This window comes from Maylandia zebra, linkage group LG6, assembly GCF_041146795.1.
Source record: "Maylandia zebra isolate NMK-2024a linkage group LG6, Mzebra_GT3a, whole genome shotgun sequence".
NCBI lineage: Eukaryota > Metazoa > Chordata > Actinopteri > Cichliformes > Cichlidae > Maylandia > Maylandia zebra.
In genome coordinates, this window is record NC_135172.1 from 30653800 (window position 1) to 30678584 (window position 24785).

A 24785-nucleotide genomic window follows, 5' to 3' on the forward strand; every position below is an offset into this window, starting at 1 on the left:
CTTTCAGTTGGTTAAACATACTCTTCTTTTATTCTGTGCCTGTGATGATTTTCAGATCCATCTCGACCAGAATGACAAAATCAGGGCTACTCCCTCTAAACAGAGCACAAAATGAAACCAGTGACCATTGAACTGGTCTCTGTGAAAACCAGCGAGGTGCCATTTCAGTTGCAAATTTTACAAAGCAATCTATCAGGACCACCACCCAACCCCCTCCAATACAGAGTGAGAAAAGTGGGGAGGGGCTGACAGGGACCTGGGAACAAACTTTTACCCGGGGGGTTTGCAGCAGGCTAATTGAGACGTGGTTTCCATGCAGTAACCGTGTGCATTTTTATCCCTAACCCCCCTGTCGTAGGTAGACTTTGTCATAGATTTTGATTGGCTGTAGTTTACAAATGTGACCACATGTCAAGTCAAGTCAAAAAACTTATTAAGATAGATGTGAGAGGTGTTGATCACAAACTAATGTGCACATCTACGGGGGCATCCCTGTGGAAAGCCAGAGATGACTAGCAGACAGAAAAGCAGCTGAATTAACAGCTTTAACAGCTATCAGAGATTACAGAAGAGTACAAACACTGCTGTATAAGAACAAAAACTTTACTCTTTACTGCATTTACTTAGTGAGACTTTGAAAGATTGCATTCAAATAAAAAGTTTTCCATTTGCATAAGCCATACCACACCTTTAACCTGCAGAGGCTGATTGTGTTGATGTGAAAGACAATTCAAGTCGAATATATTTGTATAGGACAAAAGACAATTCAGTGTGCTTCACAGGCAGAGAAATATAAAACTATAAATTATAGTCATGCTAAAAATTAACGAAAAGATTAAAACATGCAGGAAAAGCATACAGGATTACAGGGTTAAGAGGTTGAAGACACAAAGCCTTGATTTAAAAGGTGTTCATTTATTTACAGTTTTATTATTTAGGCAAAGAATATTTTTCAAACTCTGACTTCATCTCACAGTGACTCCTTATGAGGAATTTGGCTGAAGCCAAACCTACAAAATAAATATGTATATGATTGAACTTTTTCTTTTCACCTGGATTCTTTAGGCCTGAAACAGTTCATCTACTTTATCTACTTTCCCCCCATATTTGTCACACTTACGTGTTTCAGCTCATCAAACATATTTTAAAAGCTAAACCTACCTGGCATGTGTGACAAAGTATCCCTGCCCTAAACCTAATACCTGTTCGTGCCACCCTTGGCAGCAAGAACTGCAGTCTAGTGTTTCTGGCAATAAATGCTTCTCATCATTGTGGAGGAATCATGGCCCACATTATTTTAGTTTTAGTTTTGGAGTGGCCTTTGACTAGGGGGGAGTTACTTTTTCCACACAGGGCCCCTTGATAAATTAAATCATAATTTAAAAACTGCATTTTAGATTTACTCTTATCTTTGACAGGAAGGGGGAAAATACTTTTCTTAGAGTATATGTGAACACGCGTTTTATTGGGATTCTGCTTACAGTGTGCATCAACAGGTGGATAAATCAGCTGGTTTAGGATGGTTATCTGAAGCAGCCAATCATCTGGCTCGCCTTCTTCCCTTTTACGATTTGATGTTTGAGAGTGAGCGCGTGCAAGAATGCACGATTCAGCGTTTTTTTCCCCTGAATAGACTAAATGAAAAGGTCCAGGTGAGAGCTGTGGATTCAAACACGGCACACGGCACGCGGTCAGAGTCCCCACACAGCCTGTCCTTCACTCACACACTTTATAAAGGTCATTATTGTACTGATGGTGTTGTGATTATAGCCTGTTGTGACAGAGGCGGGTTTAGGATCGGGCCACGCGCTGATTGGACACGATGACCCCCCTGTGGCACTGTGCTTCCGTTTAGTGCGTACGCGCAGGCGCAGCGACCCCTCTCTCTTCTGATTTTTATTTACTCCCGAAACCCAAGATGGCTCCTGTGAATGTCTCAGTCCCATAGCAAATCGAGGATGCGAGTAGCTGCCGAAAAAACAACTTTTCCCCGAGCGTCGCATCCCCTGGAGTTTAATCCGTATGCCGCGGAGGAGGCTGTAACGTCCGCGTAGGCACCGAGCAGCCGTCGGAGCTCCGCGAAACCGCCTTCAATCCACCAATTTGGAGTAGTTTCGCGAAGTAGCTCTTCTCCTCGCTGTCGCTGTCTGTCCGGAGCGAGGTTCAGGCAGGCAGCTCATCCAAATGGCCGAACCGAGAAAAGTGCAGTTTGTCACCCTCTCGGCCTTCACAGCTGGAGCCGCCGCGGAGTCCAGGAAACGGCGGCTGGAGGATGAGGCCGACTTCAACTTCGACAGAGCCGGGGAGGTCGAGGCAGCGACCGGGGCAGGAGGTGCCGCCAGCAACGGTCGCCTCGTTAAAACCGGCGACAGGGACAAGGCTGCAGCCGAAAAGAGGGCGACCGTGAGGCTAAACCTGCCCCTGTCCGAGCCTGACGACCGCTCGTCCGCCGAGTTTAATTACGGGGAACTCATCCAGAACCTCCAGGTAGGATCTCCGAGTTTACGCAGCATTACGAGGCCGGGGGAGAGAGAGTGGAGCCGGAGTTAATTTATCGCTCTTGGAAGTGTTTGTGTGGACTTGTTTGCTAAGTTAGCTGGAGAGGGGGGTGCACCTTGTGTTTCGATGGCATAGCGTGGTTGAAACTGACCAGCACAAAAGAGAGCAGCATTTCTTCATCTTCTTTTTTTAATCCAACACGTCCAACTTCTGCTGAGCTCTCACAGATTCTAGCTTTTTAAATCAGAGGGCTGGGAGACCTCCTCCCCCGCCTCTCTTCCACATGTAGAGAGGGATGAAGCTGGTCTTGTGCTGCTTTGCTACCTGTGTCCTTTCCACTCAGGCTTGCCCAGCAACAGCCCAGTCACACAGCCATTACAGCACTTGGAAATGCCACATGCAGTTTGGCCCTCTGGCAGCGGCTGATAGATAGATGAGAGAGCATTGCTGATGGAAGTACCAGGATGTAACATGGGAGTGAGGCAAATGTCAGCAGTGAGATCAAAGACAAGCTCGCCACATTGTCAATCTGTGCACATCTGGATCATCTGGTTTCTGCTTATAAACCAAAAGTTAATTAAATATTTCTTACTCGGGGCCAAACAGTAGTCCTGCCAGCACCGTGTTGGGAATATTTTGAGCATTTGTACCAGCACTCACTTGCAGCTGTTCACTTATTTAAGGCTGCTGTGATAATATGTTGATACATTTCTGATTGGACTGAGTCACTGCAACTGTTTGACTTTGCCCCAGGGGTCCGATCATTCCTGTTCACTGTTTTGTTGTTCAAATTTTCTTCCAGGCAAAGAATAATGCTCCAAGTTTGACTTCAGCCCGCAATCCCGATGACCCCTTCAATGATGAGGAGAGAGAGCGGCTCCAGGTTGAAGCCCTGGCTAAGAAGTTTGAAAATAAATATGTGAGTGGTTTGATTAATTTTTTTTAAAATTCCATGTTTGTTGTAGGATTTTTCAATGAGGATCAAATTTCACAGCTGAAAAGTAAATCTTTAAATTAGTGGTGGTTTCTAAATAATGTTAAAGGACCTCATTATACTGTCTGCTCGTACAGTCATGGACATTGATATTAAATGTGGACAGGTTTCATAAAATCACGTGTCTGTAAACTACTGTGGTCACCTTAGCCACACAACTCTGTGGGGACAGAAGCTCCACCCACCTGAGGTTCAAACCTTTTGATTGTCAATGACAGCCAATCAGAAGAAAGCCGACTTAAAGCAGTGGTTCTTGAACAATGGGCTGTATAGCTGGTAACCAAGTGACAAATATGAAGTGAATGATTGTGATTATTAATTATTTATTTATTTATTAAGAAAAACCAAAGAGCTTGCTGATCCTACTCCATTGACCTTTAATTTAACAAAAAATCTTGGATTTTTTTTTAAATATTACTGATTAATAAAAATTGTGGTGTGGAGCACAAACTGTCTGGCTGCTGAATGTCAGAATATGTTTGAGAACCACTGGGTTAAGGGAAGTGGGAAGGATAAGCAAAGATTATTTTGAGCTGCGAATCATGCTAAGCTACTCTACACTCTAGCGCTAAAAATATGGATCTGAAAATTAGTTTTCTGGAAATCAAAGCTTGTTCAAGCCACTGAAATAAACGTTTAACATGTATAAATCAAAATTTCAGGTTGTTACCTAAAATGTCCAGGTGGGTTTTCTAAACTTAGAAGAAATTAATGACATTTTGAATTGCAGAGTTGAAGTTTTGAGGTATTAACATTAAATTTATGACTTATGGATAGCAAAGTGTTCTTTCAGTAGTGTAAATAAGTTTTCGTGCATAAGTCCACTTTAATAATGTTTTTCTTGCTCTGTAGCTCAACGGCTCACGCACAGATATGTGTGTGCCAATAAGCTGATGGTCACTAATTTTTATTAGTTAAACATATTAGTGTTAGTTTTAATAACTTATGGTTTTTAAGTTTAAGTTAAGCTACACTTATTTCCAAAAGTTTTATGGGATGCTTGGTATTTCCAGACTCTTGTTTTGTAATGAAAAAACTGTCAAACCTCGAGTGAATTATTGCTTCTATCTAAGGTTTCAGCACTACAGGGTCTTTGTGGCAGATATTTCATATTTAAGCAATAAACTGTACAGAAATATTCATGCTTATTACTGTTTGTGCCATATATCTTTAAGTAACTTAAAAGACAAATTATCCGTTGATTTTGTTATTTTTAATTTTTAAAATAATTAGGTGAAGTGATTTATCCATCAGACTGGATTTGTTTCTGTGGGGGTCCAAGTGTGTTTGTTTGCACTCATCAGAGCGCCAAACGTCCCAAAAACAAAAGTATTACAAATATTTCCTCAGTTCTCACTGTGCTAATGTTTTATGGTTTTGGGTTATGTGAGGATTACAGAGAAGAAAACTGTTGTGTTCTGCTTGTAAATGAAAATTAAATTCTATGAAAAACGTTTTAGGGGAACGTGGGGAAGAAGAAGAGGAAGGATCGAATGCAAGATCTGATCGATATTGGGTTTGGCTACGATGAGACAGACCCCTTTATAGACAACTCTGAGGCTGTGAGTATTCCTTTCTTCATGACTAACGAGGTGTTTTTTCCCTCTCGTGTGTCTGTTTTCTAAGACTTTCATGTAGTGGAGTGTCTGAGTTTGTCTCTATAATAATGTGGCATGCTAGTCTCCTCGCTCCCTTATTATCTGCTGATTTATTTGATGTCCTCGTTACGCTCCTGAACTGCTGCTGTTTGGTCTCGATGTGTGGAGGTAGACATTATCCCTCTGTGGTTAAATATTTATTTCCTGCCTTGATGTTTCCAAACTGTACGTTCAGTGGCACTTCTAAAGATAGACAGTTGTCCTTTATTAAACCAACCTGAGACTGCAGTCTAAAACAGTCCTCATGACTCATGAAGACGTCCATGCTCCTTGTGTCCAAACAGGAATACGTTGTTGTCTCAGTGTTTATAACTCAGTATTCGGAGGATGTCACTCTCTGTCTGGCTGTAATAGCTAGAATTATGCTCTTTTATGGATTCCCTGCCATTATATGATATTTGTCTTGGTGTTTTTAAATAGCTATCCTCTCTGCTCACAAATTGGCTGCACACTGTTTGACTTATTTCTTTCCCCCTTTTTGTTTTGATATGTGCCATGATGGGAAAATTGTTTTCATCTGTGGCCCGGAGGGGATTGGGATTCTTTTACTGATTTATTTATTTCTGGCTCACAGTTAACACCCTCAGTTTCACTGACCAGCAGCTGCTTGGTGACACATTACCAGTTACTCAAAATGTTTTTAAAGCTGCAGACAGCTGCGGTGCAAGTGGCATTATTCTTTACCAGAGTCGTGTAAATTCACACTGAGGCTTGTCTTCCTTTGTTAATGTTTTCCTCAGTATGACGAGCTGGTGCCCGCCTCGCTCACCACAAAGCTGGGGGGATTTTACATCAACACTGGCACGCTGCAGTTCAGAGCGGCCTCTGAATCAGAGGGAGAGGAGGACAAGGTGAGACTACCTGAGCATATTTCAATATTTCGGTGTTTGAGTCAGTTAAATGGAATTCGACTCCAAAGGGTGATAAATTAAGACCTTCAGTGGTTCTTAATTTAAAGATAAGAAAGCCAGCACAATAAATACACCCTCACCATTAAAATCCAGATGCAACAATAAACTGTTAAATAAATACTAAAACCTAAAAGAGAAAGACTAACTTTACGCCTCAAAGTTGGCTGGATCACTCCGCTGGTAAACTTTGTCTGTAGCGTGTTTCGTGCAGTTCAGAGTGCTTTACTGGTGACTGACAGGCTGATAGCAAAAAAAAGAACAATGTGCAGATAATCAATTCAAATAAAATCAAAACATGAAGCATCAAAGAAAGAAACTCAGTTGCAACATAGCGTTAGGTCCACAACCTGCTGGACAGTCTTTGGGTTTTGCCTCTGTGCACCACCACAATGGATTTTAAACCAAACAATCAGGATGTGACTTAAGTTTGATTTAAGAGGATTAACACAAATTTAGCATTTACTGTTAAGGATCAACAGACACTTTTTTAAAGTGTTTCTGATTTTTTTTCAAAGTCAAAAGTAACTGAACAAACTAACATCCATGGAGATCACCAAATCCCGTTTTGTCTCTTGAGATGCTCTGCTAGGCCTTTCCTGCAGTCCCCTTCACTTACTGCTGTTTGTGGGTCGTTTGGCATTCAGTTTTGTATTTAATAATTCTTCTTTTTCAGAAGTGTGCAGGCAGTGCAGAGATTTTCCTTTCAAAGTCAAAATTGGTCTTCCTGCATCTTCTGTTCATGAAGGCATCTCTTGATTGTAGATCTTAGCAATGATTCAAACACCAGCTTGAAAGTTTTTCTTGACTTTGGTTAGAAGTTGCAAAGTTCTTTTTCTTGACCATGGAAATAATTCTGTGGCCTTTCAGGACTTCTGGTGTTGCTGGGCTGGTTAGTGCACTCATCCTTTGTACTGTATTGTAGATTGGCTGCTCTTAAATTTTTATTTTATTTTTTAAACCAGTCTGACAGGTTTATTTGTTTTTTTTCCACTTAATGATGGCCTCTCTTACTTATACTCACATCTCTTAAAGTGAAAAGCTATAAAGTAATAGTAGTAATAATAATAATAATAATGGGGATTTTGTATAAACCAAAAAAATTCTCTAATTAATAAACACTTAAACATGTCGTAAACGCCCTTCAATTAAAACTGAAAGTCTGCACTTAAGTCACATTCTGATTGGCTGATTTAAAATCCGTACCGTAACCAATTAATATGGACAAAGACACGAGTCTCATGTTATCAGGACGGCAACGAAATGCATGACGTAACTCAGAGTGATGGAAAAATGCAAATGTACTACAGCACACCAAGATGTCAGTCACCATAAAAACATGGCGGGCGGGCGGCGGGGCAGAGGAAATGAAACGTCAGCTTTGTCTGGTTCCCAGGTTGTTCTTGCCATGAAATTTAAAGGGTAAACAAACATACCTGGTTCGCGTCAGCATGTTGGTGTGATGATGTTAGAATGTAGCTTTTAATGTTTTTTTTATTTTTTTATTTCCCAAACACAAAACAAATCTGCCTGTACCAAGTTTAATGACCCAGGGCGACTGCAAGGTGCTCAAACTTTGAGCTAAACCCCGTTAACTGAACTCTACTTATCAGACCATGTGACGCTGCAGTCCTAACATCCAGCAAGAGCCCGTTTTTCATCTGGGTTAGCAAGATACAGTGTTGACAGCATCACTCAACACATCAATAAGAGCATACTGATCCGCACGGAGCGCTGCTCACACCGAATTCGTTATCAGTCATTGTCTGCTGTTTATCTGAATTAATGAGCGTATGTTGTTGTGGCTTTTTCAGAAGCTGAATGACAACAGCGAGCAGGTGATCAAGAGGAGGAAGAAGAAAGAAGGAAACGCTCTGGAGGAGAAGAGCACGAAGAAGAATAAAGTACCCAAACAGGGGTGAGAACCGTGGCTGTGTAATATTACTCCCTGTCCGTTTGTGTCGGGGCTTGTGTGGTTTTTATTATTAAGCTCAATGTGAGGCTTATGAAAAGCTGAGCAAGCCAAAACTCTTGAATTGAAGGACATCGCTTTGCATGCAGCTCTCAGAAAATATTCCTAATCAGGTGATTTATTCTGAAGATGTGTCTCTTCCTGTATATATGGACAGGCTGTTTCTCCTGACCTTTTTAGACACCCAGTGATTTGTGGGCCACCACAAATATGCAACGAGGCATCTGTGTGCTCTTAACCCCTCTAACAAACCGCCACGCTGTGTGACATTACACCCCTCTGCCTTTCTGTGGACGCTCTCGTACGTCTATCACGAGGCAGGGGTGCTTATTGAGACTTGCTCGCAGCTGCTGTGACAAGCAAGCCACCTTCTAGGAAATGCTCCATTATCTATGCTCGTATATGCCGAATACTCCAACACCCCTCCATCCTGAATACTACGTCTAAAAATAGCCACAGCTATTGCCATTGTGCCATTGCTAAATGGATGATGTTATATATGGGAGTGTATGTGTGTCAGACCTTTGAGAGCAGACTGCAGGTTAATCCCATTGAATCCCCACACTTTTGCCTCATATCTGTCTTTGTCAGCACGTGTCGATGCCTCAGTTTGTCTGTGAAAAGATCGTTATTGGTGCCTTGTCCTACGTGGGCCGGTGAGTTTAAGATTTTTCAAAATGGAGTGGACTCGCCTGGTTTCAGACCTCAAAACAGCCGCCCACATTTCAGATTTGCTTAAGCATTCAGATGGGTTTACTGCAACCCCTTTATGGTTGTTTGCAGCAGCTGGAGAGGCAGTTGGCTAATCAGAGCTTAGAAGGTGGGATTAAGAGCACGGGCATCATCTTCCTGCAAAGCTACATTAATGAAAACTAGTTACAAGAAAATGGTTAAGTTTAATTTAAAATGACTTTTGTTCAACTTTCATGACCTTTTGTTAAAGCAGCGTAAAGGTGAGAAAGATTTGAGAATAAGGAATTGGGCTTTGGAAAGTTTTTTTTTTTTTTTTTTGACTGTCTCTTTGAACTTGTAGGTATTTTCTGTGAATGTTGAACTTTTGAATTAAAGTGATATTGATTAACTTTGTCCCTGATATGTTTGTGAATGTAAATCAGCCAGATGAGGCTGTATTCAAGGTTTGAGAAACCTGAGCAAGCTGCCTTTGCCACTGCAAATGACACCAGCATGGATATTTTATTGAGTTTTCTGATTTTGATAGTTCTTTGAGTTCTTCTTTATGTCTTGGATACAAATGTGGATGTAATCCAGTGGCTCTGAAACAGTGATGTGGGGCACAGAGTCACGGCAGAGGGAGCATAGACAATCAGGGGGAAATGGAGTGAAACTGGTCAATGATTCATCAAGAAGAAAAAAGATGAACGTCGCTGACCTTCACTTCAATAAATTCAGCTTGGGTCCATCTTTATTTTTAATGATTGACTGAAAATTGTAGGCGTGACCTGTTTGGGCTCTGAATGAAAGAAAATTTTAAGAAGCACTGCAGTCATCATGTTTTCGTTTCCCTCAACAGAGTCACAGCTCTCAGCCTCCACCGACCGGAGAAGAAGAAGAGAAAGAAGCTGATAAAGGACTCTCTGTATCTAGCGACCATGCTCCGCCGCTTCACCCGCGAGAAGGAAGAGATGAGGAAAAGAAACCCCAACATGGCTCACTCTGGCCTGGCAGGAAGCGTGGCTAACAAGCCCCACTCTGGCAATACAACGAACCACCTGTTATCTTCTAACTCCACCCACCTGCAGGACAACACAGCCGCCAACGACCTCTCACTGGCAGACCTCACCTCGGACCCCGCTGTGATGTCACTGCTGGGCTCAGCCAACGAGAAGGAGCTACAGGACCTCCTGGGCGACCTGGACTTCAGCTTGTTGGACACCGACCAGCAGCACGCCATGGCGACGGCCAGAGAGAATGGCATACTGGGAGTCGGTGTGCCAACTCATAAAGCGGTAGGAGGAGGTGGCCAAGGGCGTGGCCCGGGGCCCTCCAGCAGACTGTTTTCGCCGCCTCCGCTTCCCAATGGACTGCCTGCTCCTCTTATTAAACGCATCGAGGACCTGCGGGTGGTGAGTCAGCTGTAGGCTGTTAGTGGGCGACTGCAATTACCTGTGAAACCTCTTCACTGAAGTTAAACACAAATGCCATTCAGTTGAGGAAGTGGCAGAGGATGTTTATTGTTTCTGTTTAGTCCGGAGAGAAAAGTCTCTAAAGCGTTGGAGAAATGTGGCTGAGCCCTGAGGGGGTTTTATGTAACTAAAACAGCAGCAGACCTCTCACCACTACCTCTTCAACATATACTTATGTTCTCGTTGCTCTTATATCTGAGAGCCGCCCATCTTTTTATAGATGTTGGTAAACATGTAAGGAGAGGTAGGAAAACAATGGAGAGGATTGATGGATTCAGAGGTGGAGAAGAGCAGACTGAGCCAGAGGGGAGAAATAAAAATAAAAATAGTGGTAAAATATATTTGTTTTTGTTGTTGATTCAAAGATAACATGAGGGGAGTATTTTCTTTAAATGTGGACCTATTATGCTTTCCTTTTAAATTTTCTATACACACGGTTACCACAGACAGCACTTAAAAACATAGCCAAAGATTCAAATAATGAGATCAGTATGTCCAAGTAATCCCTGTAACACTGCTCCAAACACTGTTTTCAATATTTTTTTCTGCTCTTGGCTCTTTTTGATGTCAGAAAGAGCAGATATCCCTTATATGGCACACAAGCTTCACTTACCTGCTATTTAGACCTGTTTGTGAGGGGCAGCCAATCAGAAGAAAGTTTGCTTAAGGAGCAAGCCACCCAGTGTAAAGCTGCTATAGTGAAGTCAGCTCTTACGAGCCCAGTGCTGCTGGAGGCTTCTTCCTGTTAAAAGGGAGTTTTTCCTTCCTACTGTTGCTCATTGTGGCTCATCTGATTGTTGTCATCTTCTCTGTATTATTAATATGCAGTACCTTGAGGCAACTGCTGTTGTGATTTGGTGCTTAATAATTAAAACTGAATTGAATCAACAATTAAAAAAATATGGTGACTTTGATACAGTAAGGTTCCTATTGACTTCAGGTCACGGACAGGTTTGGTGTTCGGCGCTGTAAGAACCCACATATTTTATTTTTCCTTTGCTGGTGGCCACACAGGCTTGCAGAGAAGTAACAGACTATGAGCATTATTAGTGTAGACTGCAGCTGAATCTGGTGTCATAACTAATACTGAAAAGTAAGAAGCAGGGCAGTGAAGAGAGGTTTTCTGCAGTAACATCACAGCAAGAGTGAGGTTTTTTGGTTTTTTAATTGATCGAGTAAATTGTACACTTTCTAAACACAAGGAATACAGGCCAAAAATGACACCAAATCATGCTGTTGTTTGGGAAGTGTAACTCTTCTTCATGTTGTTCTTTTAGTCGTTTGGTCTGTGCTAAAGTTACACCGACACTTTTCAGCTGAGCTCAAATTCCACTTTAACCATAATTGCTTACAGGTTTATTGTTATATTTAGAGTCATGTATAGCTGTGTGGAGGTAGAGGAGTGTTTGCACACTGCAGTGTTGTATATGTATTTACAGCGTATGGCACAGTGCTCTATGCTGACTCAACCTTTCTCCCACAGGCTTCGCGGCAGTTTGATCAGGAGGGCAGGAAGAAATTTTTCACCCTGGACATGAATAACATTCTCCTGGAGTGAGTAGGACAGCTTTTAAATCACCGTCAGCCAAATCCCAGCACACTCTTCTCCATTTCCCTTTTTCTTTCTTTTTTTTCTTTTTTGGAAGCAGATTTCCCTCGTCACCTCTGCTGCTGCCATCTTTAAGTGTTTTGTTTTCTGTCAGTCTCTCATTTTCTTCAGTAATGACATGCTTCTCATTTCAATCACCCTGCTTTCATTCCTCTGGCACTTCCGTCTTTTCTCTTGTCTCGTCTCTTTTGTTTCTTTTTACCGCTTTTCTGACAATCTGGACTCTCTCTCCCTTCTCTCAGTATTGAGCTGCAGGTCCAAGAGCAGCCTCCCGAGGTGCGCTCAGAAATCTACTCCCACATGGAGGCGTTTGTGCCGTGCAACAAAGAGGCGCTCCTCAAACGCCTGAAGAAGCTCAGCCTGAACATCCAGGTGAGTTAAAGCTTTACTGTGGAGGAGAGGAAGCTGTGAATCCTCACTCTGATCTAAAAAGTGATTGAGTGCAGGAGGAGGGGGGTGTCCTTCTTCAGCCTTTATTATTGCTCTGTGGCCACTAAAAGATTCAGGAGGGGCTTTGAAAATCTCACCACGCAGCATGGCTCAAATCTGGCCTTCTTTAACACATCCTGCAGGTCAGTGTGTGATTTGGGTGGGTGTCCAGTTTTTTCTTTTCCTGAAAGTCAAAAATTGCCCCTAAAACAGACGACCCATAAAGAGTGCAATGATCAAAAATTACTGTTAGATGTTTAGTGTAGAGACATAAAGCAAAGGACTGGATTGGTCAAAGATGACACGGTTTTGACCTTTTTTTAATTTTTTTTTACTCTTCTGTGATAAATGAATATCTTTTGATCCTTTAACAGCTTCATGCTCCTTTTTCTGAGCTTTTAGCTTTTTCTTTCACAGCCAACACATCAGGGAGATGCTGAAATTTAACTCTATTTGTTTCTTTTGAGCTCTTTCGAGATATTTCTGAGCTCCTACCCATCGCCAGAACTCCCCCCTTGTTCGTCCCTGTCACGTTTGCCTTTTTCACGCAGCGGTTAATCCCTAGCTGTATTCGGTGCTTCCGTTAATAACGTGCAGGGATCTCAGCGTGGGCAGACTAGCGCAGAGAGGTTTGCAGCTGAAAACAGGCTTCCAAAGGTCTTCTTTGTCATGCGCCATTAATGTTGGATTGTTGACAAAATAAATCTACATACCCCGACCCTCTGTCTCGCTCTTTAACTCTCCATCATATTTTTTTATTATTCCCCTTTCTCGCCTTTTTTTTGTGTCTCTTAACTTTTTCATTTCTGAGTCTTCATTCACTTCTGCTGCCTCTCTTTCCCCACTCCCCTCACTCCGACCTTAATTTCTTCCCTCCTCCTAATTTCTTTCTTTTCTCTACCTCTCATTCCCTTTGTCATTACATCCATTTCTGCTTTTTCTTTCAGGACGATCGACTGCGGACGCCACTTTTGAAGCTGAAGCTAGCAGTGTGCAGTGTGATGCCTGAGCAGATAGCGAAATATAACATGGAGTGCATGGCTAAGGTTGCAAAGTAAGTCAGTCCTTTTTGTTCCAGAAGGTGAGCAGTCCTCTGAAAGCAGTTTGAGGACAGCTCTTTTAAAAGAAGTGATATGTGAACTCTCCTGATAATCTTTTTTCCATCCACCCATGTCATCGGAGTTCCCGATGCCGTTTTCACACTGGCAGCATTTGTCTTCTATGCAAATCGTATGAAGATCAGAGTTAACGGTGCTCAAAGTCCAGTCAGTGCAAAGCAGCTTTTTTTTCCCTTGCTGTGTTTGTCAGTTAAGTTGAGATGGAGGGAGACTTATAATATCAAAACTATTAATAATAGCAGGGGAGAAACATCCATTTATTTACACTGATGTAAAAGAAGTCTTAAAAATGCTGCCTGTGGATACATACCCGAATACTGCTACCGTACGACGTTCAAAGCATAACGCATATAAAAACTTGGATGGAAAATGCATAAAAGCATCTTGTTGACTTTAATTTCTTGAGGAAAAAATGGTTTATTCAAGCCGTTTATGTTCACTTTTATATCTGTGTTTTATTGCAGACAGCAGTCAGAGGAGGGCGATAAGAACGGCTCAGAGGAGGACGATGAGGAGAAACCTGGGAAGAGAATCGTGGGACCTCGGAAGAAGTTTGTCTGGGACGACAAGCTCAGGTAATGATCCGAGTCTGTCCTGCTGGAAGAGCCGGCCGGATGCCGTTCAGCGTCTTTGTGCTGCTGTGTGGAGTGATTTGTTTTCTCTTCGTCTCTTTTTGTTTTCATCTTCCCCTTTGTTCTCCACCGCTGGTGTTTAATCTAGTAAACCGAGCTCATACAGGCTGTAAACAATTTATGTCCGTTCAGAGCTTGCAGGATTAACACTTCACATCCTGGAGAAAGAGCTTTTACTTTTCACCATTCTCCATTTTTTTTTTTTTTTTCCCTACTTATATTTCACTAAAACCGAAGTTAAAGTTTTATTCCTGCATGGTGAGGAATAACGAGGAAACCCACAGGTCAGAAATGGTGTCTGAATAAAACTGCTGATAAGTGCTCATTAATTTTCTCCATCGTACTACAAAGACATTTATTTATTCATTTAATTCAAAATAAATGAATACCTCTGCCTCTTTGAAGCATATCAGTGTCTTCTGTCATTTTGTGCTCGGAGACTGCAGCCTGTTTTTCACCTTAATATTGAGTGGAGTGTGTGTGTGTTTGTGCAGGAACCTGCTGTGCAGCTTAGTGCGAGTGAAGCTGAGCTGCTATGAGATGGAGAACCAGTGCTCTCTGTCTGTGGAGGACTACCTCAAGGCTTTCTTAGAGAATGAGGTCAAACCACTGTGGCCCAAGGGCTGGATGCAGACCAGGTCTGTGCTGCTTTTGTGTGTTCAGCTCGTTACAAGCAGGAGGCACTTATCCGCGGAAAAGTGCAACGTATGCAAACTGTGTTTTAAATGTTGTCAAAGTACTATAAATTTGCTGCTGCCATGAGAGCAGTTAAGTCTATTTGATATGTGTAAACCCTCAACAATACTAATCCATCCACATTAGGAACCTTTGGAACCGACTGTATCCAACTTTAATGTGTTTTCCGTTTTTCTCGGTGATGTCGTTCTTAATGTCAGTGACCCTGATTTTTGGCTGACTTTGTTGTTTATTGCCTGTTTCTCAGGATCTTGTTCAAGGAGAGCCTTGTTGTTCACAATCACCTCACTGGAAACCTGTAAGTGTGTCCTTTGTTTCTCCCGTAACTCTGAGCATGCAGGAATTTTACTGGGACTGAGCGTCAATGTAAAATGTCAGCTGAAGAGGGTGAATAATTGCTGGTATTTTTCCACACAGAGTGAAAAAGAGAATGGTGCCTGGACCCAAGGCTAAACCCAAGGTGAGTGACAGCTCAGACTATTTACTGCAAAATATCAAAAAGAAAAAAGGGTGTGTGTATTTTTATTTTACAGCAGTTTTATGAATCGTTCAATTTGAGCCCACTGGCTGAAGTTCTTTTGTGCATTAATACAACTGTAGCTGTATCATATTTGTGTATCTCTCAAAAAACAAGTGATTTGTAGGATTTATACAGCCAGGTGTAGTAACATTTATAGGCGGTGCAGTCAGGCCACGGGGCGAGGTCTCAGAAGGGTCTGACAGGTATGACACAGAATCATAAAGCCACTGTTAAACTGCTTAAAAAAAACAAAACAAAAACGCTTCCTGACGTTTTTCACAGTAAAAGCTCAAATGTTAAGGAGGAGTTGTGTGAAGGAACCTATGAGTTTCGTTCAGGGTTTAAAAAGTGTTTTGTGGGTAAAATGTTGGAGCTGTACTTTATGAAGACAAGCGGTTAGAAATAAGTTCTGGTTTCTTTGTGGAGCTTGGGTGATACTGACTGTGTTCTCCTGTTCTTTAGGAGGGCCTTTGGCTCCACAAACCATCGCTCGGCATGACCTCCACCCCATCTCAGCCCACCTCCACATCTGTTCTGACCTCCAACCGCCAGCCCCTCTCCTCCTCGGAGCCCATCTGTTTGTCAGACTCTCTGGATGAAGATCTGACCGTTCCCTCTCTGGACTCCATCTCCCACGCTCTGGCCCTCCTCAGCAATGCATCCAAGGGTCCCACAGACAGCCCTTTGTCTCCCCCACCGCTGCAAATACCAACCTCTTCTCCTCCACCCGTCGCCCCTCACTACCCCTCAGGCTCTCAGCTTTCTGCCTCGTTAGCACAGACAACGCAGCACCATTCCCTGTCTAAAGTGGAGAGTGCTCCGCTGACAGCTGCATCTGTTGTGAACTTGCCAACAACAACGCTACCAACCTCCTCTTCTACCTCCTCTTCCTCGTCCCCGGCTGTCTCCTCCCTTGCTCACGTGCAGGCAGCAGGCCTAGCGTTAGCCTCCAGGACTGCAGACGGTCACTATGGCCCGATCAAAGGATCTGGTGTCATGGGCCAAACCCAGACTCAGAGACATGTTACCATGGCGTCACCCAATCACCGGCCAAGCACAGTGATGGGGAAGATGCATCCGCACCCCTCCCCTTCTCCTCCAAAGCATCGGCCTCCTCCGACAGCTTCCCCTCTGCTGCCCCCCCATCAGAAAGGCTTTGCTAGCCCGGTGGGGATACTGGGAACAATGGGAGCAAGTCACGCACTGGGAAAGAGCAGCACCAAATCCAGCAGCAATGGCAGCGCTGTCAACAGCAACGTCACAGCTTCCTCCTCCCCTTCCCCTCAGTCCCGCTCCAACTCTACCTCCCACCATGGCTTGCAGTCCTTTTGCCCCCCGTCACCGGCCACCTCCTCACCCTCGCCAACCTCCCATACCGCACACTCCGCTCAAGGTAAATCCCACACACACCTCCACCACCAGCCAAACTTCATCACACCCATGCAGGCCACCCTCACCAAGTCCTCGCACAGCAGCAACTCTTCTCCCATCATCAAGCTAACCCCTCGGCCTCCCGCCCCCACCCCGCCACCCTCATCCTCCCCCTCGCCATCATCCTCACCGTCAAATCCGCTTTCCCATCAAATAATCTCCACCCAACAGCAGCAACACCAGTTCTCTCCCAAAACCCCCAAAACTTTCCGGCCCCCCTTCAGTGTATCAGGTGGCGGGCAGGTGAAACAAACACAGGGCGGCTGCAGCTTCACTGGAGCCCAGAAACCTCAGTCCACCACTAGCAACAGTAGCATCAACAACAACTCTAACAACAAGGGAGTGGTCTCGACAGTCTGCAGTCATCCGGACAAAACCCCCCAATCACCTTCAGTCTCAGCCAGTCACGGGCAGAGGCAGAGGGTAGTGGGTGGGGCCAGCCACGGCTCAAAGGCTGGAAATGGTTGGGTGGCTTCAGGAACTTTGGCCACATCCTCCACAACGTCACACCTCTCACAGGTTAGTTTCCACCAACGGGAAGTCACTCTTAGAGTTTTATTTTGAATATATTTGTATATATTTTGTGTTTCCTTTGCAGGTATCGACTGCAGGCACTCCCCTCCTGGGCAACCCCTCTGCTTTGCCCCTGGGCTTCGGGATGTTGGGAGGTCTGGTGCCTGTCTCGCTACCCTTCCAGTTTCCGTCGTTGCTCAATTTCAGCCCTCCTGGAGCTTCCGGGGCGGCTGGAATGGGCACAGCACCCAGCTCCAACTCAGGATACCCGTTAGCACAGAGCGACCTAATGGGTGAGTGGGCTCTTAATTAAGGGACCTGCATCTTTTATCGCCAACAGACAGACTTTACTGTGCTTTTTAAAATAAAAGGCCTTTGATATCCTATATCAATAACACGTTAGACTTTAGGAAGTTATTTTGCCTTTTATTACAACTTGCAACTACGTTATATTAAGTGGGGGTTGCGGTAAAACACAAAAAATAAGATGGTACAGGATTTATACTGGCGGTTTCTGTTAAGAAAATGAGTTACTCTGGTAACCTTTTCACAGATATAGGAATTTAACTAGTAGCATCTTTAAAAGTATTTTAATACTTACTACTAACTGTAGCAGAATTGCTGTAGTTTTTGTTGATTTGATTATAGATTTTCTTGTTTCAGTTTAGTTTTTACCCCTCAGTCGTAAAAGGCTAATCTGATATTGTCCTGACACCACCAGGTGTGTGGTTGGGAGGGTGGACTCCCAAGTTTGTGAATGCAATAACTTGAGAACGAAGCGATGTAGGATTTTGAAAAACTTACCAAAGGTGCATCTGCTAAAAATATCAGATGAGTTTGAATTTCAGTGCAATAACTGAAGAAGCAAGTCACCTAGGACTTAAATGTTCAGTGCCAATTGTAGTCTGTTTAATTATTACTGTATTACTGGAGAGCAGATGTCAGAGCCAAGATTTAGAAAAATCAGTACAGCTGTAACAATAAAGACGCATAACTCTTTGAATGCAGTTGACTCAGTCTTGTAGACATCCAGAATCTCAATAAACGCGTCCATGAAGCTTTAATAACATCTTTACCAAACTAACAAGAACTAAAACTAAGGATATTCTATTTTTATTCTGAAATACTTATTTTTATTTTGGTTAATTAAAATGTTTTTCACATGTAGTTTTAGTTGACTACAATAATCTTGCTTTGTAAGAGACTAAATGGGACTCCTTAAATATTACTGGTTCACTGTGTATTTCTGTAAACCAGCAGTGCTTCCCCTGCCATGACCCTCTCTTTTACAAACCAGTCTCCCTCCTTTGTTCTCACCATTTTTATTTTATTTTATTTTTTTGCACCAGTCTCTGTCGTTTCAGCCCTTTGTACTCGTTCGCCTCGCTGACAGCTTTGATCCTCGACTATCTTTTATTGCTGGTCTCACATTTTAACGGTGTCATCTTTTCCCAGTTCTCCCTGGTTGTTGCTGTCTTTCCTCTCATTTGTCCACCCTACCCTCCATCTCTCCTCAGATCTGTATAAGAGTCTCCAGTCAGGGTCACAGGCTGCCCTACCTCCTCACTTGCAGCTTGCTTTTTCAGGTAATCTGCATCCCTCCACCTCCTCTTCATCCTTCCTCTCCATCTGTCTGTGTCAGGCTGACTTGTTGCAGTCGGCTCAGCTGCTCTGTTACTTGTTAGTTCTCCAACTTTCTGTTTGCTGTAGTGTATCTGGTGTTCAGCATGCCTCTGGTTTGATCGTAGCATAGTAGAAACACGAAGATATGTCGTTTTTTGAGCAAAGTCTGTTTAAAAAAAAACAAAAACTGGAACCTACTGGTTGACTTATGAACAATTAAACCTTTTTCATATTAGAAGTTTTTGATCCTTTTTAATCAAAAGTTTAATTTGCGTTTTATCTGGTGCTTTCACATATGGATGCAGTGATAAAAGGGTCGAACACTGATAGGTCAAAGTTTACTCAGGTCAGCAGCAGTCATTTTTTATTTTTAGGGGAAAAAAAAAGATTCAAATAATTTAACAGGTGTTCTGTAAAAGCAGGAAAAACCAAGCATTCAGCTACTGGCACGTTTTAAATGATAAGCTGAGTTTAAGGTGGATGAATGAAATGTCTTTTCCTACTAAGGTTGGTTGTTCCTGGGTCGTCCTGTATCATTTCCAAGCAAATCCACACTTTGGATTTACTGTAACTCCTGTTAATTAATCGCAGGGACCAGGCCTGCGTAGCTTGTCTCTGTCGCCACTTCCTGTGGCAACTTCAGTTCAGTTGCCATCAGTTTTATAGTAAACTCAAAAGACAACACAATTATATAAATAACGTCAAGATGTCACCTTTCAGCCAGATTTTCATTTTAAACCTCATATTGACCCAAAATTTCAGAATTTGCCAGTCGTCTGTGTACCTCAGTTTGCCAGAATTAAAGATGCTTAGTAATTTACATTTTCAGCCAAAGAACCACCCACACACTCGGCCCTTCATGTTTCATAAGACAATGTTTTTCATCGTTCTGCTGCAGCCTGTTGCACCAGTTCAACTCAGGCTTTCTAGCAAGTATTCTAAGGACCTCAGATTGACCCTAAGGAGGATGGTCCTTTCTGACATTTTAGTAATATATAATCTTTCTGTAAGGAAAAGGACAAACTAAACATTGTAACAGATGTTCTGCTTGTGTCTAGCCAGTAACAGAGAACCTGATTATTATTATTAGCAGGCTAATATTATCGTCTTTTACTGGCTATCTGCCAATCTCTGTATTTCCATTTGTAAAGACAAATAAATAAACATTTAAAAAGTAAAGACCAAGAAACAGTCTTCAACCCTTCTGAGTGTTGAAAGCTGTGTCTGCCTCTTACTGAGACAGACTTATCCTGACTACTTCCATAGCTTTTATCAGTCACTGACAGCAGCCACATTGGATTTTGTTTAAATAAATCAAAAATCTTTGTTTTCCACCTGATTGTCTGTTCACATCTTTCTCGATCCTAAAGTGAAACAAAGTGCCTGAAACCAACATTCTTTTTAATAACCAGCAGGGGGCGACTCCAAGAAAAACCATCTGAAATTAAGTGTTTAGAACCTTTTGGGATGCATGTAGACGCACTGCCCTTGGTTTAACAGTGCACGTATGACAGAATATGAGAAACAGTGCATTAGGTGCCCTTCAGTGATCTGGTGCCACAGGTTGCTGGATCTGTTTCATCGTCCAGCTGTTTAAAAATGTGCCCTCTCCACGCAGATGCGAACCAAAGCCAGGGTGGAGACATGAAGAGGAAATCCCACTGAACAATAACAGCACAGGAGACAGACAGACGTCACATCCTCGCCTCCTGGCCACAACCACCAACAGACTCTTCGGCTTGATTGACTGACGTGATGCGGTATGAAGGGGGTGTTGCTCCCTCGCCTCCTTTTAAAAAAACAAACAAACAAAAAGAGGACATAAAAGAGTTTATCTCCGCTACGAGTGGCAAGGATTTAATTTAACTGTATTTTCTAACAAACCGGGTATGAGAACAAGACGGCGTGAATGACGAGGACACTTGTTTTTGTTCTGCCTTTTTTCTTTTCTCCTCTTTGTCAACATGTTTACATATGACTGACCTTGATCACTGTGGAATGAGTGTGAGCGAGGTGATGGTACAGATGAGAGTAGTAGTACACTACATAATATAATTTGTATTTAAGCTCATGTGGAGTAACAGGACTCGTTGTTGCAGTACAGAAAAGGAAAAAAGAAGAAACAGACTGACTAATGAACTTTTGTTTTTCTGTCTTTCGTGGGAATCGTCTGTAGAAGTTTATCGTCGGTCACCTCTGCTCCCACAAATGACTGTTAAGTAGTAGCTTAAATTAATATTGATAAATTATTTGTAATTTACACAGGGACAAAGGTGTGTGTGTGTGTGTGTGTGTGTGTGTGTGTGTGTGTGTGAGAGGAAGAGAGACTGTGATGTGGTTAATTTTAAATGTGTGTATGTACATAAGAAACACAATATACTGTTAATTTCTTTCCAGATTATTCTGTATGACTGGGTAAAGACGTGTATTCCCCTCTCACAATAACGAGCAAGCGTTAAGTGTGACGCCCCTCTCTTGCTCGGTGTGTTTTTGGTGCTGTTAACGATCACACTGGACCTTTCCTTGGAAAAAAAAGAAGACTTAAATTGAAAAAGTTTTGGCCTCCTCTTGCGGACAGAGGAATTGCCTGTGAGAGAGGGGGAGAAACAAGATTGTAGTCTACTTGAATTTTTTTTTTTTTTTTAAATGTTAAGATTTTTGATTTCCTTTATCTGCTTATTGACTCAAACCAACTTAATATAACAAGACGCCTTAGTTTGTATTGAAAAAAAATATATGAAAAAGATCTATGCAGGACTGTAAACGCTCAATGCAAAAGTGCAAGTCGTCGCTTGGCTTTCAACCTCTACTCAACTTTGTCAGTGCATTTCTGGAGTTTGAATGTTTGTAGATGCTCTTTATGTCACTTGAGACTCCATATTTGTTTTCCTCCCCAATGTGTGCGTTCAGACAGAAAGCAAAGCGAGTTTTAGGTGCAGGGCGATAATACACAAACGCAAAGACAGCATGCATGCGCACAATCAGAAGAATGTGGGGAAAACGTGAAAGATGGTACACAAAACGAGTACCCAGTCCTGGGGCAAGCAGAGCCCCAGTGACTGTGACACTTCTAAAAAGTCTAAAGCAAGAGTGTCAAACTCATTTTACACACAGCCTGCTTTGATCTTAAATGAGCCGGACCACTTAAACTCACCTCTCTGTCAATGCAAAGTAGCTTAACTATACGTTTAATGCCTAAGATATCTTAATATAAGAAAAAGAAGGGCAATTTGAACAATATGCCTCAGTTTTTCTATGTGATTAAGAAATGCTGCTATAGCAGAGAGAAATCTCTCGGTGCAACTCTTGGGCTCAAATTGTAAGGTTTTTTTTTCTCTTTTTCTTTCTATAAACAGAAAAAAAATCTGTAGTTTTTCCTTAATTTTACAGAAATATTTTCTGTTTAAAATAAAATAAATAAATGTAATTTTACAGAACTTTCTGTAGATTTTTTTTTTTTAATTTTACAGAAATATTTCTGTAATTGTAAACAACTCAAACAAACAAACAAAATTATCACTTAATTACTTTGGGATGTTATGAATGGCCGTGGGTGAGGTCTTTATTGGTAGGAAAAGCTGTAAAACTTGTTAAAAATCCAAGATTTCCTTCCTTCTCCACATTTTCTAAATGTGTCCATTGAGCCAGATCAGAGTGTTTGCCAGGCCAATTCTGGCTCCTGGGCCTTATGTTTGACACCCCTGGTCTAAAGAGTGTTTTGTTTTTGTTTTCCCTTCAGTCAGCGTTTTCACATGAAATTCTAATTGAACTCCCCCTTCATTAAATCACCTGTACACATAGTTGAAGAATTAACAAAAGAACCTTTTAGCTGCTCCTGTTCACCACGGGGTTGTTTTACAGTGACAACTGATTTAAAAGCCGATTTAACAAGAAGCTAAAATGAAAGCTGTCTGCATGTGGATGAACTGCAGTATGCAATCTTAACAAGGGCACAACATTTACTCCAATACATTTATTTATATTTTTGCTAATGTCAGATTTATGATATAAATTATAAATGTACTAATGAAAAGGTACATAAAGTCTCCATTATACACTTTTTTTTTTCTTGTAGCTGGCTAGTTATTATTGCTCTTTTTCTGATTTATGACTGTTAGCAACCAACATTAAAGTGCAATGCTACTGGAAGGTTAACCAGACAGTTACTGGTGGTAATTCTTGAAAATATTAGCAAATGTGTGTTATATTAACATGATATCACTTTTTTTTTTTTTTTTTTTTTTTTTTAAATATCACATCTGGCAACAATACTGCTGTACTACAACCCCCTCCAGAGCAAACACTCCAGTCTGAATTAGCCGCAGTTTATTTTTACACAGCCAAGCAATACACAGACCAGTGTTGGCCTCTCATAGATATATTTATATATTTTAAAATGTTATCATCATACAGTTTTGTCCACTATTTGCAATACACGCAGCACTGTCTGCAGCACATGTAGCAGAGTAGCATTGGTCAGGTGGTGTCATTAAAATAAGCTGGACAACAGTTTATGAAATACTACAATGGCATTTCCCCTTTACAGTATCTCAGGGTTTGTCCTCGGTGTGCGTGTATAGTTATGGCAATGACTCTGTTACTTTAACAGAAGTCTGTTATTTCTGTACATTTGATAAACAAATGTGTTTTATGGTTTAGTAAAAAATGGTGAGTTGTGTATTTTTAATTATCATTACCAGTGTTTCAACCCCGCCCCTGGAGGAAGCCCAATAACTGTTTGTGGGGTCACTAACAGTTTTGTATGCAGGTTTAAAAAAATATTAATAATAATAACTACCGTATGTGTGCATATAAAGACTCTTTCTTGGATGCTCCACACTTAAATAAATCATTAGTAAGGCTCTTTAAAATAAAGAAAAAAGCTAAATGTACAATATTATTGCACACAGCTGCGTACATCATTAAAATTTAGATTAAGCATCAAGATTGTTTTATATTTGATCTAAATTAAAATACTAAAACTACTACAGCTGATTTATGACCTTTTAATAAGGTTTTCAGTAGCTGCTAGCTAAAACCTGCTTAAATCCATCAGTCTGCAATGACTCTGCTGCCATTATGTGAATGCAGCAGTATGGATGATAAAGCTTTTATAAGCGCTGTGGCTGACAACTCTAATTTAACTAAAGTACATAGGTGAAAATGTAAAAGATCAATAGATGCAAATAGCAAACAAATACCACTGTTTTTGAACTGTTTTGATGTGCTGCTGAACACAAATTGCTTCCAGTCCTAACCAGCTAACTAGCAGCAGGCTAACTGGCAGCAGGCTAACGGTGAAAAGTTGGCTGACACCCTGAGACTAAAACGAGCTTCGCCCTGTCTGAACGCTGCTAGTGAAACCTCCCCTCAGCTGAATACCTCCGTTAACGAAACCGTTCTTCCTGAGTCTCTCCTCCACCCACCGGCTCCCTGCCCTCCTCCACTTGTGTCTGGCTGACCGGCTGCACCGAGAACGACGCCAAAGATTGTTGTGTAGCTCCTCCTGATGGGGTGCTGCTGGTCTGTGTGTGTATGTGTGAGGTTATTTCCCCGACATGTAAACCCATGCGTGTCATTGTGAAGTCATGTGACTGGAGCAGTGGGTGACATTTATTTAATTTTAAATGAGGGGGGTAAAAATGACATTTCGTGGTTATCTGGTTATCTGAGTTGGTCTTTTTGTAGATTATTTTTGTGTCCATTATGAAATTAAAACAGGTGGTTTTAATGTTGTGTCCAGATTTTTTTTTTTTTTTTTTTTTTTTTTCCCCCCCCCACCCACTTCCTGTCTTCCTCCAAGGTTTTTGCTGTGTCAGCGCTGTCAAACAGTTTTTATTTCATGGGCTGTACCACTTTGATGAACCAGTGAAACTTTCCTTTCTGTCAGAGTAAGGAGGAATAACTACACATTTAATATCTTGCAGTATCTTAATATGAGAAAAAGTACATTTCAACAGTGGCTCAGTTTTTCTACATCATAAATGCTGCTGGAGCAAAGAAAAAGACCTGGCCCAACTCTTTCAGATTAAATTGTGA

General features: G+C 41.9%; 1 protein-coding gene across 2 annotated transcripts; it reads left to right on the top strand.

The window, feature by feature from the left end:
* Window positions 1-1554: 1554 nt before the first annotated feature.
* On the top strand, window positions 1555-24477 carry ubn2a (ubinuclein 2a). Of its 2 annotated transcripts, XM_012919256.4 has the most exons (17): window positions 1556-2487; window positions 3302-3418; window positions 4954-5055; window positions 5892-6002; window positions 7874-7977; window positions 9563-10115; window positions 11659-11729; window positions 12027-12156; window positions 13161-13267; window positions 13796-13906; window positions 14458-14601; window positions 14907-14957; window positions 15077-15119; window positions 15642-17129; window positions 17209-17416; window positions 18641-18709; window positions 20365-24477. In XM_012919256.4, exons 1-17 carry the CDS (start codon window positions 2185-2187, stop codon window positions 20409-20411), a joined length of 3759 nt encoding a protein of 1252 aa, XP_012774710.1. In that variant the 5' UTR covers window positions 1556-2184; the 3' UTR covers window positions 20412-24477. The 2 variants fall into 2 exon arrangements, with proteins under 2 accessions (XP_012774713.1, XP_012774710.1); XM_012919259.4 differs by lacking the exon at window positions 18641-18709 and having other exon boundaries at window positions 1555-2487.
* Window positions 24478-24785: the final 308 nt, after the last annotated feature.